Raw genomic sequence first — 15,240 nt, 5'->3', positions numbered from 1 at the left:
TGTGGTTCCTCAGCACTTGTGGGAGATTATAGATGAGAATGACTAAAACATGCTATTAATTTAGATTTTCTAAGGACATTTTGGATAATCATGGTGTAACTAACTCTGTTAAATTCGCCCTTGTGGTAGCGTCAGCTAGTAAATAAGGTGGATTTTTCCAGTAGACAGTTGGGGTGACGACGTACATAGCCCTGGCAGTTTTTCGGCTGGAGGATTAAGGAGCACAGGCCATGAAAGTCAGTTCTCCACAAGCCTTTGTTACTGCATTCTTTTATCGACACTGTACAGTTTGTTTCTTATCTCCTTATACCCTTAGAATTCTTATTCATTAGACTCCCCACAATGTCCTTATGTGGACCCTACCTTGAAAGGCACAGTTGAGCTAGCATGTGAAGGTGACCATAGGAAACTGCTAACAGTTTGCCATGTTGAGCTACGAAATGGCAATGTCACGTGGTTCAATTGAATATTTTACTTTAGTCAATTTCCAGTGTGCTCCTGATGTTGGGATTGGTACTGTTTCCACCATGCTGTGCCTAGAAACCCTGGCCTTAGGTGGGTTCTCATCATGCCAGATGGAGTCCTAGTAAAACCCAACCTGGCCACTATGATGTGTACCAGGTCCCCCTTCTTTCAGGCAAATCCCCCAAAGGGGGCTTAAAGTAATTTATAGGTACGGCAGAGATCAAACATTTGTTATCCTCCATTTCTGAAAGTAAAGGGGCAGTTTTCACTTTGTTTATAACATGCTCTTTCTGTCTTTTGACTATGAGGATATTTTGGTTGAAACTATATTGATACCTTGGTTGCACAGTGTGTAACAATATCGAGTTTCACTTTATAGTTGTTTGTATACACATATATGTATCACAAATAAACATGTAATATACATTCTATAAACATAAACAGGTGTATATATTCTATAAACATAATGTGTACATATTACACATAGTATATAACACAGATAAATATAGAAGCATTTATCTATCAACTCTTAAGAAAGAAGCTGAGCAAAAAATATAATTGGCAGCCAAGGTTAAGTAATAGGAATGATAGAGCTAGTAATAATAACACCTTGGTATTCATAAAACCATTTAAAAATAACAAATGAGCCACCCTTTGTGACAAAAATAATTCTAAATGTAAATCGTTGGCATCAGTCTCAAGTTTTTGCTATTTTTTAAAAAAAATAGCAGATTTTTTTTTCCTAGAGAACATTTTTTATTATGTGCCTTAAAAAAAGCCTTGAATAGAGTAAGTAAAATGTTCTAGATTAGACTACATGCCTGCAAATTTCAACTAACCCCGTATCTTCCTTTTCCTTGTTATTTTTACAGATATGGTCCGGAAAAAGAACCCCCCTCTGAGAAACATTGCTAGTGAAGGCGAGGGCCAGACCCTGGAGCCTGTCGGTACAGAAAGCAAGGGATCTGGAAAGAACAAAGAATTTTCTGTAGATCAGATGTCAGAAAACACGGATCAGAGTGATGCTGCAGAACTAAATAATAAGGAGGAACATAGCTTGCATGTCCAAGATCCGTCTTCCAGCAGTAAGAAGGACTTAAAAAGCGCAATCCTGAGTGAGAAGGCTGGCTTCAATTATGAAAGCCCCAGTAAGGGAGGAAACCTTCCCTCCTATCCACATGATGAGGTGACAGAGAGAAATATGTTGGCTTTCTCATCTCCAGTTGCTGGGGGAGTCTGTGAGCCCTTGAAGTCTCCTCAAAGAGCAGAGGCAGATGACCCTCAAGATATGGCCTGCACCCCATCAGGGGACTCCTTGGAGACAAAGGAAGATCAGAAGATGTCACCGAAGGCTACGGAGGAAACAGGGCAAGCGCAGAGTGGTCAAGCCAATTGTCAAGGCTCAAGCCCAGTTTCAGTGGCCTCAAAAAACCCACAAGTGCCTTCAGATGGGGGTGTGAGACTGAATAAATCGAAAACCGACTTACTGGTAAATGACAACCCAGACCCGGCACCTCTGTCTCCAGAGCTTCAGGACTTTAAATGCAATATCTGTGGATATGGTTACTATGGCAACGACCCCACAGATCTGATTAAGCACTTCCGAAAGTATCACTTAGGACTGCATAACCGCACCAGGCAGGATGCTGAGCTGGACAGCAAAATCTTGGCCCTTCATAACATGGTGCAGTTCAGCCATTCCAAAGACTTCCAGAAAGTCAACCGTTCCGTGCTTTCTGGTGTGCTGCAGGATATCAATTCCTCAAGGCCTGTTTTACTAAATGGGACCTATGATGTACAGGTTTGTGCTTCGTATTGTGATCTCTTTGTACAGAAAAAGTTGTTAGTAACGAAATGTGAATTTTTATATGTTCGTTAAAGTCAAGCTCCCAATACCAAAGGGGTAGCCTGCTCAATGGAGCAGAAGAGACAGACGCACTCTGTAGCTGTTTCATCCAAATGTGTATTCAGAGTTATCTTTAGCCTCTCATCATGGAAAATAATCCCAACATTTCTATTAGGCTGGGAAAAGTTTTTTCATGGAATTAGCTTGGCTTCATATTTCTGGACATATTTCATGGTAATTTGATGTTTTCAGAGTCTTCCAAAAATGGTACTAATCTTTATGGTTCTACATGATAGTAATTCATGCTTTGTTCTAGTTTTAGATTATAAATCTTTTGCTATAGCCTTCACTTCAGGGAGGGTCTTTCCTGTGTCTTGGATGAGGATTTAATTTTACACTCTGCCAAACTGGACCAGAGTTGGGTCACACTGATGGTTGCAGAGATGTACTACTGAAAAGGCAACATAATTGCAAATGAAACTTTGGAAATAAAATTTTAAAAATTGATTTAAAAAGAAGTCAATGTGAGTGTAAGTACTAGGGACACCAGAATGACCTTGGTGTGGACCAATAAAGCATTCCTTACTGCGTTTAAAGAAAATCATAATTTATGAAAGCATTTAGTAGTAATTTAGATTTCCACTTTTATTAAAACTGGCATACCTTTTTGATCTACCCCTTCTGTGTTAGCTTAAGGCATATGTGAGATAAAAAAAAAAAAACCCTACCATTTCAAATAGAATGAAATGCAGAACGGACTCTTAGGTAATGTATTCATTTCATTTTAGCAATTTTAGTATAGTTGAAACGGACAATCAGCTTGAGAAAGTGTATTAGTTTCTGTTACAGTCTGTAGATTTTTATTGTATTATTAGGCCAGTGATTTCAAAACATATTAGGTTTAATATTAACCTTCTTTAGGAATGATTAGAAGAAGTACCTGAGAACTAATGAAATCTCATCACACTTATTTGGCCTCCTCAATCCCTGAAAATATCAATCATTTTTATCAACTCAGTAGCTACAGCACATTTGTTCTAGACCTCTCTTTTGACCTAGTGCCAATTAAGAAAGACAGGCGAAGGGGTTATAAATAACAAGTAGTGAATATATTTTGCAATACTTATAAGAAGGATCAGAAGAGAAATTTCCAAGTCCTTTAAAAACGTCAGAATGGCAATCTTTTCACTTTAAGGGAGATAAAGAAGAACTCTTAAAAAGCCAGTTTCATCTTTGTAAAGCTCTCAAAATTCCATCTTACTTTGTGAATTTCCACAAATAGAATGATTTCTGTGGTGCAGCAAATTAAGCCAACATAGTTATTATGCATGAAAGCTACATGCTTTGAACTGCTGTCTTATTAAAGATCATTTCACTGGCTTGTGTCAGATACATTCTGCTGTCAAACTATGATTGGAAAGCAAATACGTGTTTTAGATAAAAGGAGTGAATAATGTCAGTATGTGAAATGGTGTTTTATAATTAGCGAGGAATATGATGTTAATACCTGGATTTCCGGCCGGGGTTTCAGTTTGTTCACTCTGGGGACAACTTCTGAGGGAAGCTGATCTGGGCTGTCAGGAAGGCTCTAAAACGAAGATTACTAAGGGCCTATAGTTTGGAAGAATTCAGATTTTTAAACACACTTCCATTTCCCCCAAACAGTTATTTGTTAGGTTCCTAGTTATTTATAGTAAAGTTTATGTTTGGGTAGAACGAGCTGGACACTTTTCCTGGGCAGCGATTTTAGAAATAAAACAGATGTGGGAGCTGAGTTTGAACTAATAGAACTAGAAATAAAACAGCTGATCCTAGACTCTGCTGTCTCCTAAATCCTCGCAGCAGTGCCCAGTAAAGAAGACAGAAATGGTAGGAAATCACACGGAGGGAGATAATCTTGTTAAAATCAATTTTTTTTTTCAAAGAGAAATAATATGGCTAAAAATAGAAAACAGGGATCTATGGAAAAAGTGACTGAGTCTTTCGAAGAAACAATTGGAGAGAGAAAAGAAGCCTAAAGAGAGTTAACTTTCTTCAGTTTGGGAAAAGCACACTAAATGTACTTTAGGCCAAATGTTAATCTTGAATACTTTACACACACCAGATGTTGATGCAGAAACATGTCTGAAGATAAATAACTTATTAATATTTTTATGCTGAAATAAATATCAGGCAGCTTTGCTATATGCGTACATTGAATAAAAGCGCATATGAAATCCCCCTTTTTCACCCGCATATGTTTGTGTTGCTGAAATGCCGTTTGAGAGGTTCTTTCCTGCATGTGAGCTGTGTGGAGACTAAAAGCTGTGGGAAGTAAAATGCTGACTTCAGAATTTCTTTAATGCAGTTTTGTCAGAAATTGATAGCAAGTTAATGGCTTGTGTGTATTCTGATAAAGATGTTGGTAAATACGGGGATTAAAGACAAATAATCATTCCATTCCAGGAATTATTGATACCAATCTGTAATTTAAGCTAGTTGAAGTAATAGATGAGCGATTCATTAATCTTTTTCAATTAAACTTTTTTTTTTTTTTTTAACATTCAGGACAGTTGGTGGTTAATGATAGATTTATGACATTTTAGGCCAAGAAAAAAGGAACAGAACCAGAAGTAGAGGACTTAAGAACTCTGTGGCTTTGATCTATATTTTGGTTTGGCATGGATGGTTTTAAATAATTCAAACTGACTTGAGTGCAAACATGAGATATACGGTTGGGGAAAAAGAAATAATTTAAACAAATTTTAAGATTTCTAGTTCCAAGTTCAGATTATTTGACCTATATTGAAGTTAATAATGGAAGTTTTGACATGCTTTTACTGACGGTATCCACTTCTGTGTAAGTTTTATTACACATCATGAAGTCAAAGAATTACAAATTTGTAAAAATAGTGTCAAACAACGTTTCTTTGTCCTTCATAATCGACAAAGCCCCGGCCAGATAATGGAGGTCATTTTAAAGAGCCATCATAAAATCTGGACAGTCATTTCTGAGTCTGTTGAATTCAGATCCCTCACACACCATGAGGTAGCATACCCAGCCCTGGAATCAGAAGAGATACAGACCTTTACCAAGAAAAAATAAGGAAAAATATAATGGCTAGCTTAGGACTCATTGACTTGGCCCAGATGTTAGTTTCTCAATTTTTAAATTTCCCCTGCGTGTTTTATCAATTATTGTGCTTAAAGTTTTAAAAAGAATGGCTGTGGCATGGTGGCTAAGCCCTTCATGCAATTTTTACTACCTGTATTCAGCCCTTGAGGCTCACGTATAGACTGATAATAGGACAAGAGATTGAGTTCTTCAGAAAGTAATTACAGCCTCTTTCTTTCTAATCTGCTTTATTATGCTTATATTTAAACCATCGCTGAACGGAGGCCTGCATTGTTAAACTCGGACTTTGCTGTTTCATTAGGGCTTAATGTGTGGTGCATTAGGGTGTTTGCATCATCTTTATGGGGGAGCTCTTAGCCCTCAGATCAAGTTATAAAAGTCGGAGTCTTGTCAAGTTGTGCTTCCCACGGGAAAGTGTTTAAGCTAGCCCAAGTTTATAAATGCTCACAATGTATATGGTGCCTTTTCATATTGGGAAACCTTTCCTGTTATTCTGCATTATTCAGGCCTCTAAGAAGGGAGCTACAGGATGCCAGCTATTAAATTCATTTTGGCCCTGAATGAAATTTTAAGGTTAACAGAAGAATCTCAGTGATTGTCTTGTGTTTGAGCTAGGAGCACTGAGTTTCTGTTTTATAAATATTTTTTATCAGAGTTGCACAATATGTCATGTTAGAAGCAGGAAGAACAGATTTTTTGAGCTAGGAAGTCATCTTTTGTGTTTGTATTTTCAATATATTTAAGTCCATGAGCTTTATAGATTCTTAACATGTGCCCGTACATTCATGTGAACGGGGGGTTACAGTTTGGTCTGGAAAAAAAGGAAAATCCAGAGAACATTCATCTCGTTTTGGTCTATTTTGAATTTTCTTGAATTTTAACCTCCAAATATTTATTTTTTGCCTCGCCGTTTCCTTTGATCCTGGAGCAGGAGGGAAGCTGTAGATCTTAGCAGGTTCTGTTGCTTTGTTCTTCTGAGTTGAGGACAATTGCTCTTTAGAAACGCTGGTGAATGAGACTTGAATCACTTCAGACTCTCTCTAGAGTATGGAATGTTTGGCATATGAACTCGTACTTATTTTCAGGACCGTGTCTCTTTAACAAGTAATAAAGTGTGCAAAATAAAACATATGCTCACCCTAAGGCCATAAAAGCAAAGCAATGTTCTGGCATTTACCAGGTTATTTTCATCATGAAGATAGCTGAGCTTTATAATGTAGCCACCCGGATGGAATAGTTTGACCATCTTCATTAATCCTTTTACCTGCATGATGGTTAAATCTCCATTTGGCTTTGTTACAAGAGGGTCAGTATGATAAATGTCAGTCCCTCTTTGATTCAGTCTATTTGCCATCGTTTAGAGAACATGTATCACTTTCTTGAATATCCGTATTTCTCTCTAAGCAGAATGTTTAGAAGAAGGAATCATGGTTATCAGTGCATTCAATCGAATTTAGCATTATTCAACTCAATAAAAATTTTATCTCCACATGGCATGTTCTGCTAACCATATCACGTCAGCAGATTATTCAGTGCTTTTTGTTTCTTGGGTCATTGTAATTATAGCATATGTACAGCTGTTGGAAACACGGATACATAAGTAGTATGCTAACTCCAGGAAAGTGGGAAAAAAGAGCAGTTCTCTTTCATTTTCTGATTTCCTTCCTGGAGTCTGTGTCTGAAAATCGTTAGACCATAGACCTCTTGAATTCTTCATCATATGATTCTAAAGTTTAAAGTCAATGTTATGCATGTTTAGAATATCAGAGAAGACCGTGTTTAATTTTAATTGGAAATCAAATATAAAATTTATTTTTCTGTATTACTTTAAATATTATCTATCCTTCTTTTATTTTTTAGCTTCCATAATCAAAATTACACATATGTCCTGTTTTTTCCCCCAATTTTGGATTCAGTCCTAATAAGAGTTAGCATTTATTAAGGGTTTCTTACGTGTATATGTAGATCTAAGCTCTTTACGTGTATTAATTAACTCATCTTCATAAAAACCTTTGAAGTTGACACTACTATTATGTCCATTTTAAAAAATGAGGAAACAGACATAGAGGGATGAAAGTAACCTGCCCAAGCTCACAGAGTTGAAGTGGGGTAAATGGAGTGTAAACCAGGGTCAATAGGCTACAGAATGTTGTCTTCACAACCACCATAATATATGGCCTTCCCAGTTGTAAGACTGAGTTTACTGCAACTAGAAAAGCAACGGAAGACAGACCAGCCGCATGTAAGGGAGCTGATATAAGACTGGTACACCAGGGCTGTTTGATGCATACTCTGTGAATTGCATTGAATTTGGGGACTTCAGTGATTTCTTTGAGATGATCTCTTATCCAAACCCTGGAGTGTAATGCTGCCTTATTTGAGCTTACTAGCTTATAATTGAAATCATTGAAAAGAGAATTAATTTTGCTGATTTGTCTTTTCTTAATTACTGTGATTCATTTTCACTGGTACTTTGGCTGCAGAAACTAGTTCTGATAGAGTGCATAAGGGCCAAATTTTGATTTTATCAATTAAGGATGAAATGTTTTATCCCCACATTAAGGGACACGTCATCCATGTATTTGATTTACTTCATAGCCCCCTTGTTTGAAGGACTTCGTTTTAGGATTTTATGATTCAGTAGATGGTCTGAGCATCGTATTCCCCTCTTTTGATTACTAGGCACAATTTAGGTTGGTTTTTCTATGAAGATTCAGTGTTAAGGAGATGCACCCAGCTTCCATTTATGTTCTCCAAGGCTGGGTGATTAAGGTTTTACTCTTTGCCTTTGAGTAAGTAATGGAATGGGTGTGGAGGCAGAGGAACTCAGAATACTTTTAGACTGTCTAACTTGAGTGTACTCATTCCCCAGCCATGCTCAGAGCTGTGTGAGGTCCCCAGATGCTGAAAGTGAAGAAACTGGGGACTACCATGAGGGGCTTGAGAATTCAAAGAGAGTCTAATTGTCCAGCCATTCTCCTTTAATATTTAGATGACCTGTTGATGTAAGATAAAGAACACCTGCATTCTTTCATGAGTCCAGTAACATATTGGGAATCTTAATAATAAACAGTCGTTTGTTCTGAGACCTGTTTTGCCAGCTGATGGGCAGGTAGCTCCACCTCGATATTCCAACTGGCATCTCAAAGTCGACGTGTGTAGAAGTAAAGTTGTTAGTTCCTTCCCTAAAACAACTTTGTGTTCCTCTCCTTTTTTCTAGACTCCCATTTTCAAGTCAGTCAGGCCGGAAATGTCAGTTCTCCTGGATGTCTTTCTGATTTGTATCTCTCTCCAAACAATGGAGTGATTTGTCCTGTCTTTCCTTCTTTATTCTTTCCCCGGCACCACCCTTTTTTGTTTTTTTTAATTTATTTTATTTTATTATTTATTTTTGGCTGCGCTGGGTCTTTGTTACTGCGTGTGGGCTTTCTCTAGTTGCGGCGAGCTCGTTGCGGCGCGCGGGCTTCTCATTGCGGTGGCTCCTCCTGTTGCGGAGCAGGGCTCTAGGCGCATGGGCTTCAGTAGTTGTGGCACGTGGGTTCAGTTGTTGTGGCTCGTGGGCTCTAGAGCACAGGCTCAGTAGTTGTGGTGCACGGGTTTAGTTGCTCCACGGCATGTGGGATCTTCCCGGACCAGGGCTCGAACCCATGTCCCCTGCATTGGCAGGTGGATTCTTAACCACTGCGCCACCAGAGAGGTCCCGCCCCGCCCCTGCCCCGCCCCTGGCACCACCCTTAATGTTTACTTAGTAAATTCTTAGTGGTTTATTTACTTATTTACTTTCTCTTTCTGTTCCCTTCTGTTCTTTCTCTTCTCATCTGCTCTCCCTTCCTTCCTCCCCCTTCTTGCCTTCCTTTGGTTTCTGTTTCTTTCTGTTCTTTTTCCTCCCTGCTTCCTCTTTATCCTTCCTTTCCTCCATCTCTTCTCTTACCCATCCTCCTTCCCTCCCTTCCTTCCTTCCTTTAATTTTTAAAAATTTCACTTAGAGATCTGTCTTCCTGTGTTCTGTAGGAAGTATAGGTCTACTTTCTATAAAAAAGTAGATCGTTTTAATTATACTTGTATAAGTCAATGTAGACTCAATTAAGACACCACTTTTCCAAATTCTCTCTCACCCCCAAACTTCCTCCACATTTCCTGAAAGCAACTTGCACTGTTTCATCCTCATTTATGCTTTACTCATTTTGTTTCCTGCACCTGAGAAACCTTTCTGAGATCACTGCCTTTGAGGCTCATCCCAAATGCCAACTCATCTGTCCACAGCTCAGTTGTCACCTCCTTCCGGAAGTCTTTGTGGACCAGTCAGTGTAGGTTAGGGGCTTTTCCTCTGTGTGGTCATGGAACTTGGTACAGCTTTCAGCAGAAGCACATATTCCACTGTTGTCATCTATTTACCTGGGAACTTTATGCACTAAAATGCAGACACGTTGGGGGTTTGGGACTTTGTCATTTCCTTGTGTCTCCCAGTGCTTGGCACATAGTAAGCATGCCACAAATCACCCTTCCCTGGAGGAAGGATGTTCCACAGTGATTCAACTCTGTTTTCGCATTAAGACCCTCTTTAGAACAAACATGCAATTATTATTTATCTCCATTATGAGCCAGCGGCAATGGCAGATCAGCTGGAGGAGAGGAACGCTGTGGATAACGTACTCAGTCTTATCATCCACTTGCACTGCATTTTCAGTTTTCTTTTGCATATTTTCCCCTAAAAGATTACCTTCTAAATTAGTGAGACAGACTTTAAGGTTTACCCGTTTTCTATCTGTCCAAATACCAAATAACCACAGAAAATTAGATTGATATTATGCTGAGTAAAATAAGAAAACCAGTTTGGGATAGACTGTTTATTATTGTACTACAAAACATTTATTATAAAAATGTAGATAATTAAGGATAAGCAGTATTTTATCCTTATATTTGCACCTCTACCAATTTAGGTTTTGCCCTCACCCCCCCAAAAATTAGCTGGCTCTTATAAATCCAATGACAAAGATGTATATGGGATTTATACCAGCGACACAAAGAATAGGCTATGATAGCATGTGACTGAGCTGACTGCCGTTTAATTAGATTTGTTATTGAAATTTTTAAATACTTAATTTCCATCAAAGATACATTGTTGAGGCACACTCTATATTCTGCAGTGTGTTTTAAAGAACTGTGCAACGCGGAAACATTCCCTATGTAGATTAGCACATAGATTTTGAATTTAGTTATTTTCAGCCAAGATTGGCCCTGACAGATTTCTTCACGTTATTTGTGACTTCAGTATTTGAACAGTGATTTTTAACAACTTAGTTTTTTACAGTCGTGGTTTGACTTTTTTTTGACGATCAGCCTGTAACCTCAAGTCCTTTTAAATTAGTACCCTCCTGATTGTCTCTGTTGCTATCAATTACAGTCCTTGAGTATGAACCACATCTGAGGAAGAGTTTGTGTTTAGTTCAAACAACTCTTTTTGTTCCATTGAAAATAAGTACATTTGCTAAAGTGTCATTTTAAGAGTTCTGAGGCTTTAGAAGATCTTTCCCTGTGACATATTCTTTTAGATCCTATTCTTACTAGGTTTTGTTCCATATTATTAGGAGGAAAGAGCTAAATTGAGGTTAAAGACCTTGAAAAAAAGCCAACCTTTTATATTTTTAACTTCTATAGTGAAACATTTTTGTGAAAAGCCATATGTAGATAAATTATAAATGAAACACATGGAACAAACTACATGGAAGGAAGAGTTTTTAGAACTGAGGTTAAAATAGAATAAAAAGACATCACAGTGCTCAATCAGTGGAAAACAACTTAAAATTTGTTCTTTTTCATGCCTTAACAGGTATCTTGGGTGTTTCTGTATAGCTCTAATTCACAAGCGAATGACCCCATAGTCGTTTGTTTTTGGGTTGAAAGATGCCATTTGTCTTGTTTTTTGAAGAAACCCATATGTCAGGTTGAGTCAATGATAATAGGGCCATGAATTAGTATAGCTCCTGTAGCCCAAGTAAGTGGGAGATTTCACATCTCCAATAACTAGTTCATTCATTCAACCAAAGTGTATTGAGCTCCTGCTTACTTCCAAAGATGAATGTAATACCATTCCTTCAGTCCAAGAAGGAATGTAAATGGAAGCATTAGCTTAGTGACAACAGAATTGAACTTTTACGTTTACAGCTAAGAATACTAGGGGTGACATGTATTTGAGTTTGACTTTACCACTTCCCCTTCTGTTTAGTCTTTTCATTTCATTGGTGGGAGAAATTCAGAGATAGTTCATTTTATTAAATAATAGTCCCATTCATGTGAATAATACTGTAGAGTGTGCTCTGATATGGTATTCACCAGCTACATGGGGCTATTTAAATTCCAATTCATTAAAACTAAATTTATGAAAAATTCATAAGAACGACAAATTAAATTAAAAAACATCAGTTCTTCAGTTGCACTAGCTCTGTTTCAAGTGTTCAGTAGCACTTAGCTAGTGGCTGCTGTATTGGACAGGGTAGGCTACAGAACATTTCCGTCAATTCGGGAGTTCTGTTGGACAGCAGTCATGTAGACTTTTGCAAATCACTTTTTGGATGCATTCTCTCACGTTATCCTCACGATAATCCTATAAAATGGCAAAGTGTACAATATTATTTATAGCCATAAAGATGATGAAACTGAGGCGCCAGAAGGTTAAATAGTGTGTCTTTCTACAGGATTTAGCTTGAGAACTTCCCTTGGGAGCAAACAAATGCAAGTAAAGATACATACAAATAAATAAAGGATTTTACCTACAAATTTTTTTTTTTTTTTTGCGGTACGCGGGCCTCTCACTGTTGTGGCCTCTCCCCTTGCGGAGCACAGGCTCCGGACGCGCAGGCTCAGCGGCCATGGCTTACAGGCCTAGCTGCTCCGCGGCACGTGGGATCCTCCCAGACCAGGGCACGAACCTGTGTCCCCTGCATCGGCAGGCAGACTCCCAACCACTGCGCCACCAGGGAAGCCCACCTACAAATTTTGATCTTAAAGTATAAGTAATTTAAAAGCAGAGTTGTGGTCTAGGTTTTCACTGTTGTATCCTGATGTCTGTCACAGAGATTGGCACAAGCTAAATAACCAGTAGCTACTAAGTAGATGAATGAATAGGTGTAATTTTTAGTCCAAACGGAATTTGCAGTTTAATGGGAATTTTTAAATGTGGATATCTGTATCAAAGGCACTACTGGATTATGGGTTTTCATTAAAGTTCTGGTTAGCAAAAGAAGAAAGACTGAAGTTTATATTCTTTGTTCTGCTTGTGATCTCTTTTTAGTATAGCCATAGCTAGGGAATAAGTTTTTCTATTCCTTGCTGGGTTCAACCGTTTGGAAAGTTTGAAATAATTCTCTGAATGTGTAGGTGCTATTTCCTGGCAATAAGATGAAATAAACTGTTGCTGCAAAACATTGATTTTGCATTAACTGTTCTTGCTGTGTATTTGGGTCTAACCTAGAAAAGAATTGTTTTAAGTCAGCATTCGTGGGTCATGAGCATGAAATGGGTATGGTTTAGTCTTAGGTGTGGTGTCCTAAAATAATAAATTATATTTATTTCAGAATTCAGTTAAATGATACAACAGTCATATTTCACCATGACTTAAGGTACATCTCTCATAGACATAGCATAGAAATGGCCACAAATGTAACCTTAAAACCTTATTTTGGAAAGAGAAAAGGAATAGAACGCTGAGTAATTATGTTTTCCGAAGTTGGCTTTTATAATATGTAAGATGTGTAATTCTAATATTATATTAGCTTTTAATAATATGTAATACTAATATGATTAACTGCTGTTTACCAGGAAGGCAAATAGATAATCTGTACAAGTGTCAGTATTTTTGTTCTTGCCGTTAAGTTAGATCCTTGTGTTATTTGGTTGCTTGGTTGGTTTTTGAAAGGGCAGGGGGGAGTCTGAAGGCACTTTTCAGCATAAAGTATATAACCATTAAAAGCATCCTAAACAATGGCGTTGGCTAAACACGCAACCTTTAGACACATAGACACTGCCAACTTTAAAGATTTAATTCAGTTTTCATAGTAGCTTAGTTAATCCCAGACCAAAATGATTTATTGGCAGTTTTTGGTATGAAATGTTCTCTTCACCTGATACTAGTCTTTCTTAGCATGGATTTTCTGACTCTTAAAGTTGATGTCAAATACTGGAAGGGATGTTGTGATGCTTTAAATTCCCTTCAAAATCATAAGTTTAGGGCTTTTTTAAGACTGTATGTGCTCTTTGCTCGGCCCTCTCAGTGTGGACATGGAACGTGAGGCCTGAAGATTGCAAAATCAAAGAAACAGTGATGATGTGTCATGGTTTCTCAGGAATCCCCGTTCTACAAGCAGAAGTTAAAAACATTTTCTATTAAGGAAACTCAGCAGCTCTGAAGCAATGTGGTAGCTCAGAGAAGCAAATTTCCATTTCTGGAGTTTGTACACTAGCTTTCTTTGCTCACGTTAGAGAAGGTTGGGATAGTTCTGAATTTGCTCCTTTTGATTCAAGTTGAAGTTCCTGAACCAAGTACCTGAGTAGGTGGCATCCCTTGAAAGGTTCATTTTGTTTTTGAAAACAAGGTTCTTCTCACCTCTAGCGAATTGGGAAATGGATGAATTTTGCAATATTATGCATTACATTTCAGTGCAGATTTTATTTGCTTTGGTCACTAAAGTGTTAGGTTAGAATGGTGTTAGACTTAGCTTGTGTAGTCTGACTTTGACATCCTTTACACCAATGATTAATTGTCAGGTTCCTGCCTAGGAGGGTGCCCCCATTCTTGCCCTTCTGCTTTAGATAATGCTCTGCTGTCAACAGACTGAAATCTGGGTGTTTGCCATGGTGAATATAGACACTGTTTAAAGTGGAACATTGTCATCCTTCGATTAACGGCTGTGGGAGAACTTCATAATTTATTAATCTTAATGTATAGTAAATGAGCTGTTGATGTGTTCATGCACATTTCCTCCAACTGTAATATTGGAAGTAAGTTTAAAGGTGGCCCCCAGTGAGGAAGCTGTTGGCCAGAGAGGTTAAGTAATTTGATCCAGGTCACACCTCTCTTTAAGTGACAGAACGGACTTCAATCTTAGTCCTGTATAGTAGAGAACAACTGTGTCTCTCAGTGCGCTAAAGGAATATTATTTGCATATTAAGGAGAATCTTTTAAATGATTTTGAGATGCTCGAGACTTTTCTCATGGAGTGATTTGGATGTGAGCGGTGATCACACATGTCATTTTTGAGCAGCTGTGGAAGAAGAACACGATTATGCCACGTGCTTAATCTGTTGCATCTGGTTGCTGGAAAAATTCAAAAATTCCCTGATTGTTGAAAGAGGAAATTTCTCCCCCTTTGGAGCATTTCTGTCAAAAACTCTTCTAAACAGTGAATTTTGGCTGCTGGATGCTAGCACTTAGTCATGCTGCCTGATGTGGTTCTTCACCCAGAGAAGAGGTTTAGATAAAATGCCCCTTGAAGGCCTTCATTGCCCTAACACTATACACAATTTTATAATTTTGGATAGAAGACAGAGCTCTGGTGATTTTCATGGTGAAATTATTTTATTTTGGCCCTTGACTCTCCCCATGACCCGCTCATGGGCGGGGCTGAGTCTTTTCTATGAGACAGAGCCTTAATCAAATAAAGTCCTAGAAGGTTTTCTTTATTTCATTTGTCCTAGATGAGGAAACATTTTAAACTCCTCACATCGACCCTCCTTCACCAAGATCTCAAGCCCACCGATGATTTCATTTTACTTTCAGTCTAATTGTGCGTTCTCGGGCTTTAACCATAAGCCATTT

At 38.1% G+C, this 15,240-nt stretch overlaps 1 protein-coding gene across 2 annotated transcripts in view; it reads left to right on the top strand.

Annotated features, from left to right (window-relative positions):
* The window catches only part of TRPS1 (transcriptional repressor GATA binding 1), a 253,774-nt gene that overhangs the window by 46,114 nt on the left and 192,420 nt on the right, over window positions 1-15,240 (top strand). For both annotated transcript variants that reach the window (XM_060127980.1, XM_060127979.1), the window contains one exon: window positions 1,338-2,266. In XM_060127980.1, the coding sequence (XP_059983963.1) occupies window positions 1,340-2,266 (927 nt within the window). In that variant the 5' untranslated portion in view covers window positions 1,338-1,339. The remainder of the gene's footprint in view (window positions 1-1,337; window positions 2,267-15,240) is intronic.

The sequence above is a fragment of the Lagenorhynchus albirostris genome, chromosome 17 (assembly GCF_949774975.1).
Source record: "Lagenorhynchus albirostris chromosome 17, mLagAlb1.1, whole genome shotgun sequence".
Lineage (NCBI taxonomy): Eukaryota > Metazoa > Chordata > Mammalia > Artiodactyla > Delphinidae > Lagenorhynchus > Lagenorhynchus albirostris.
This window is presented reverse-complemented; position numbering and strand designations above follow the sequence as displayed.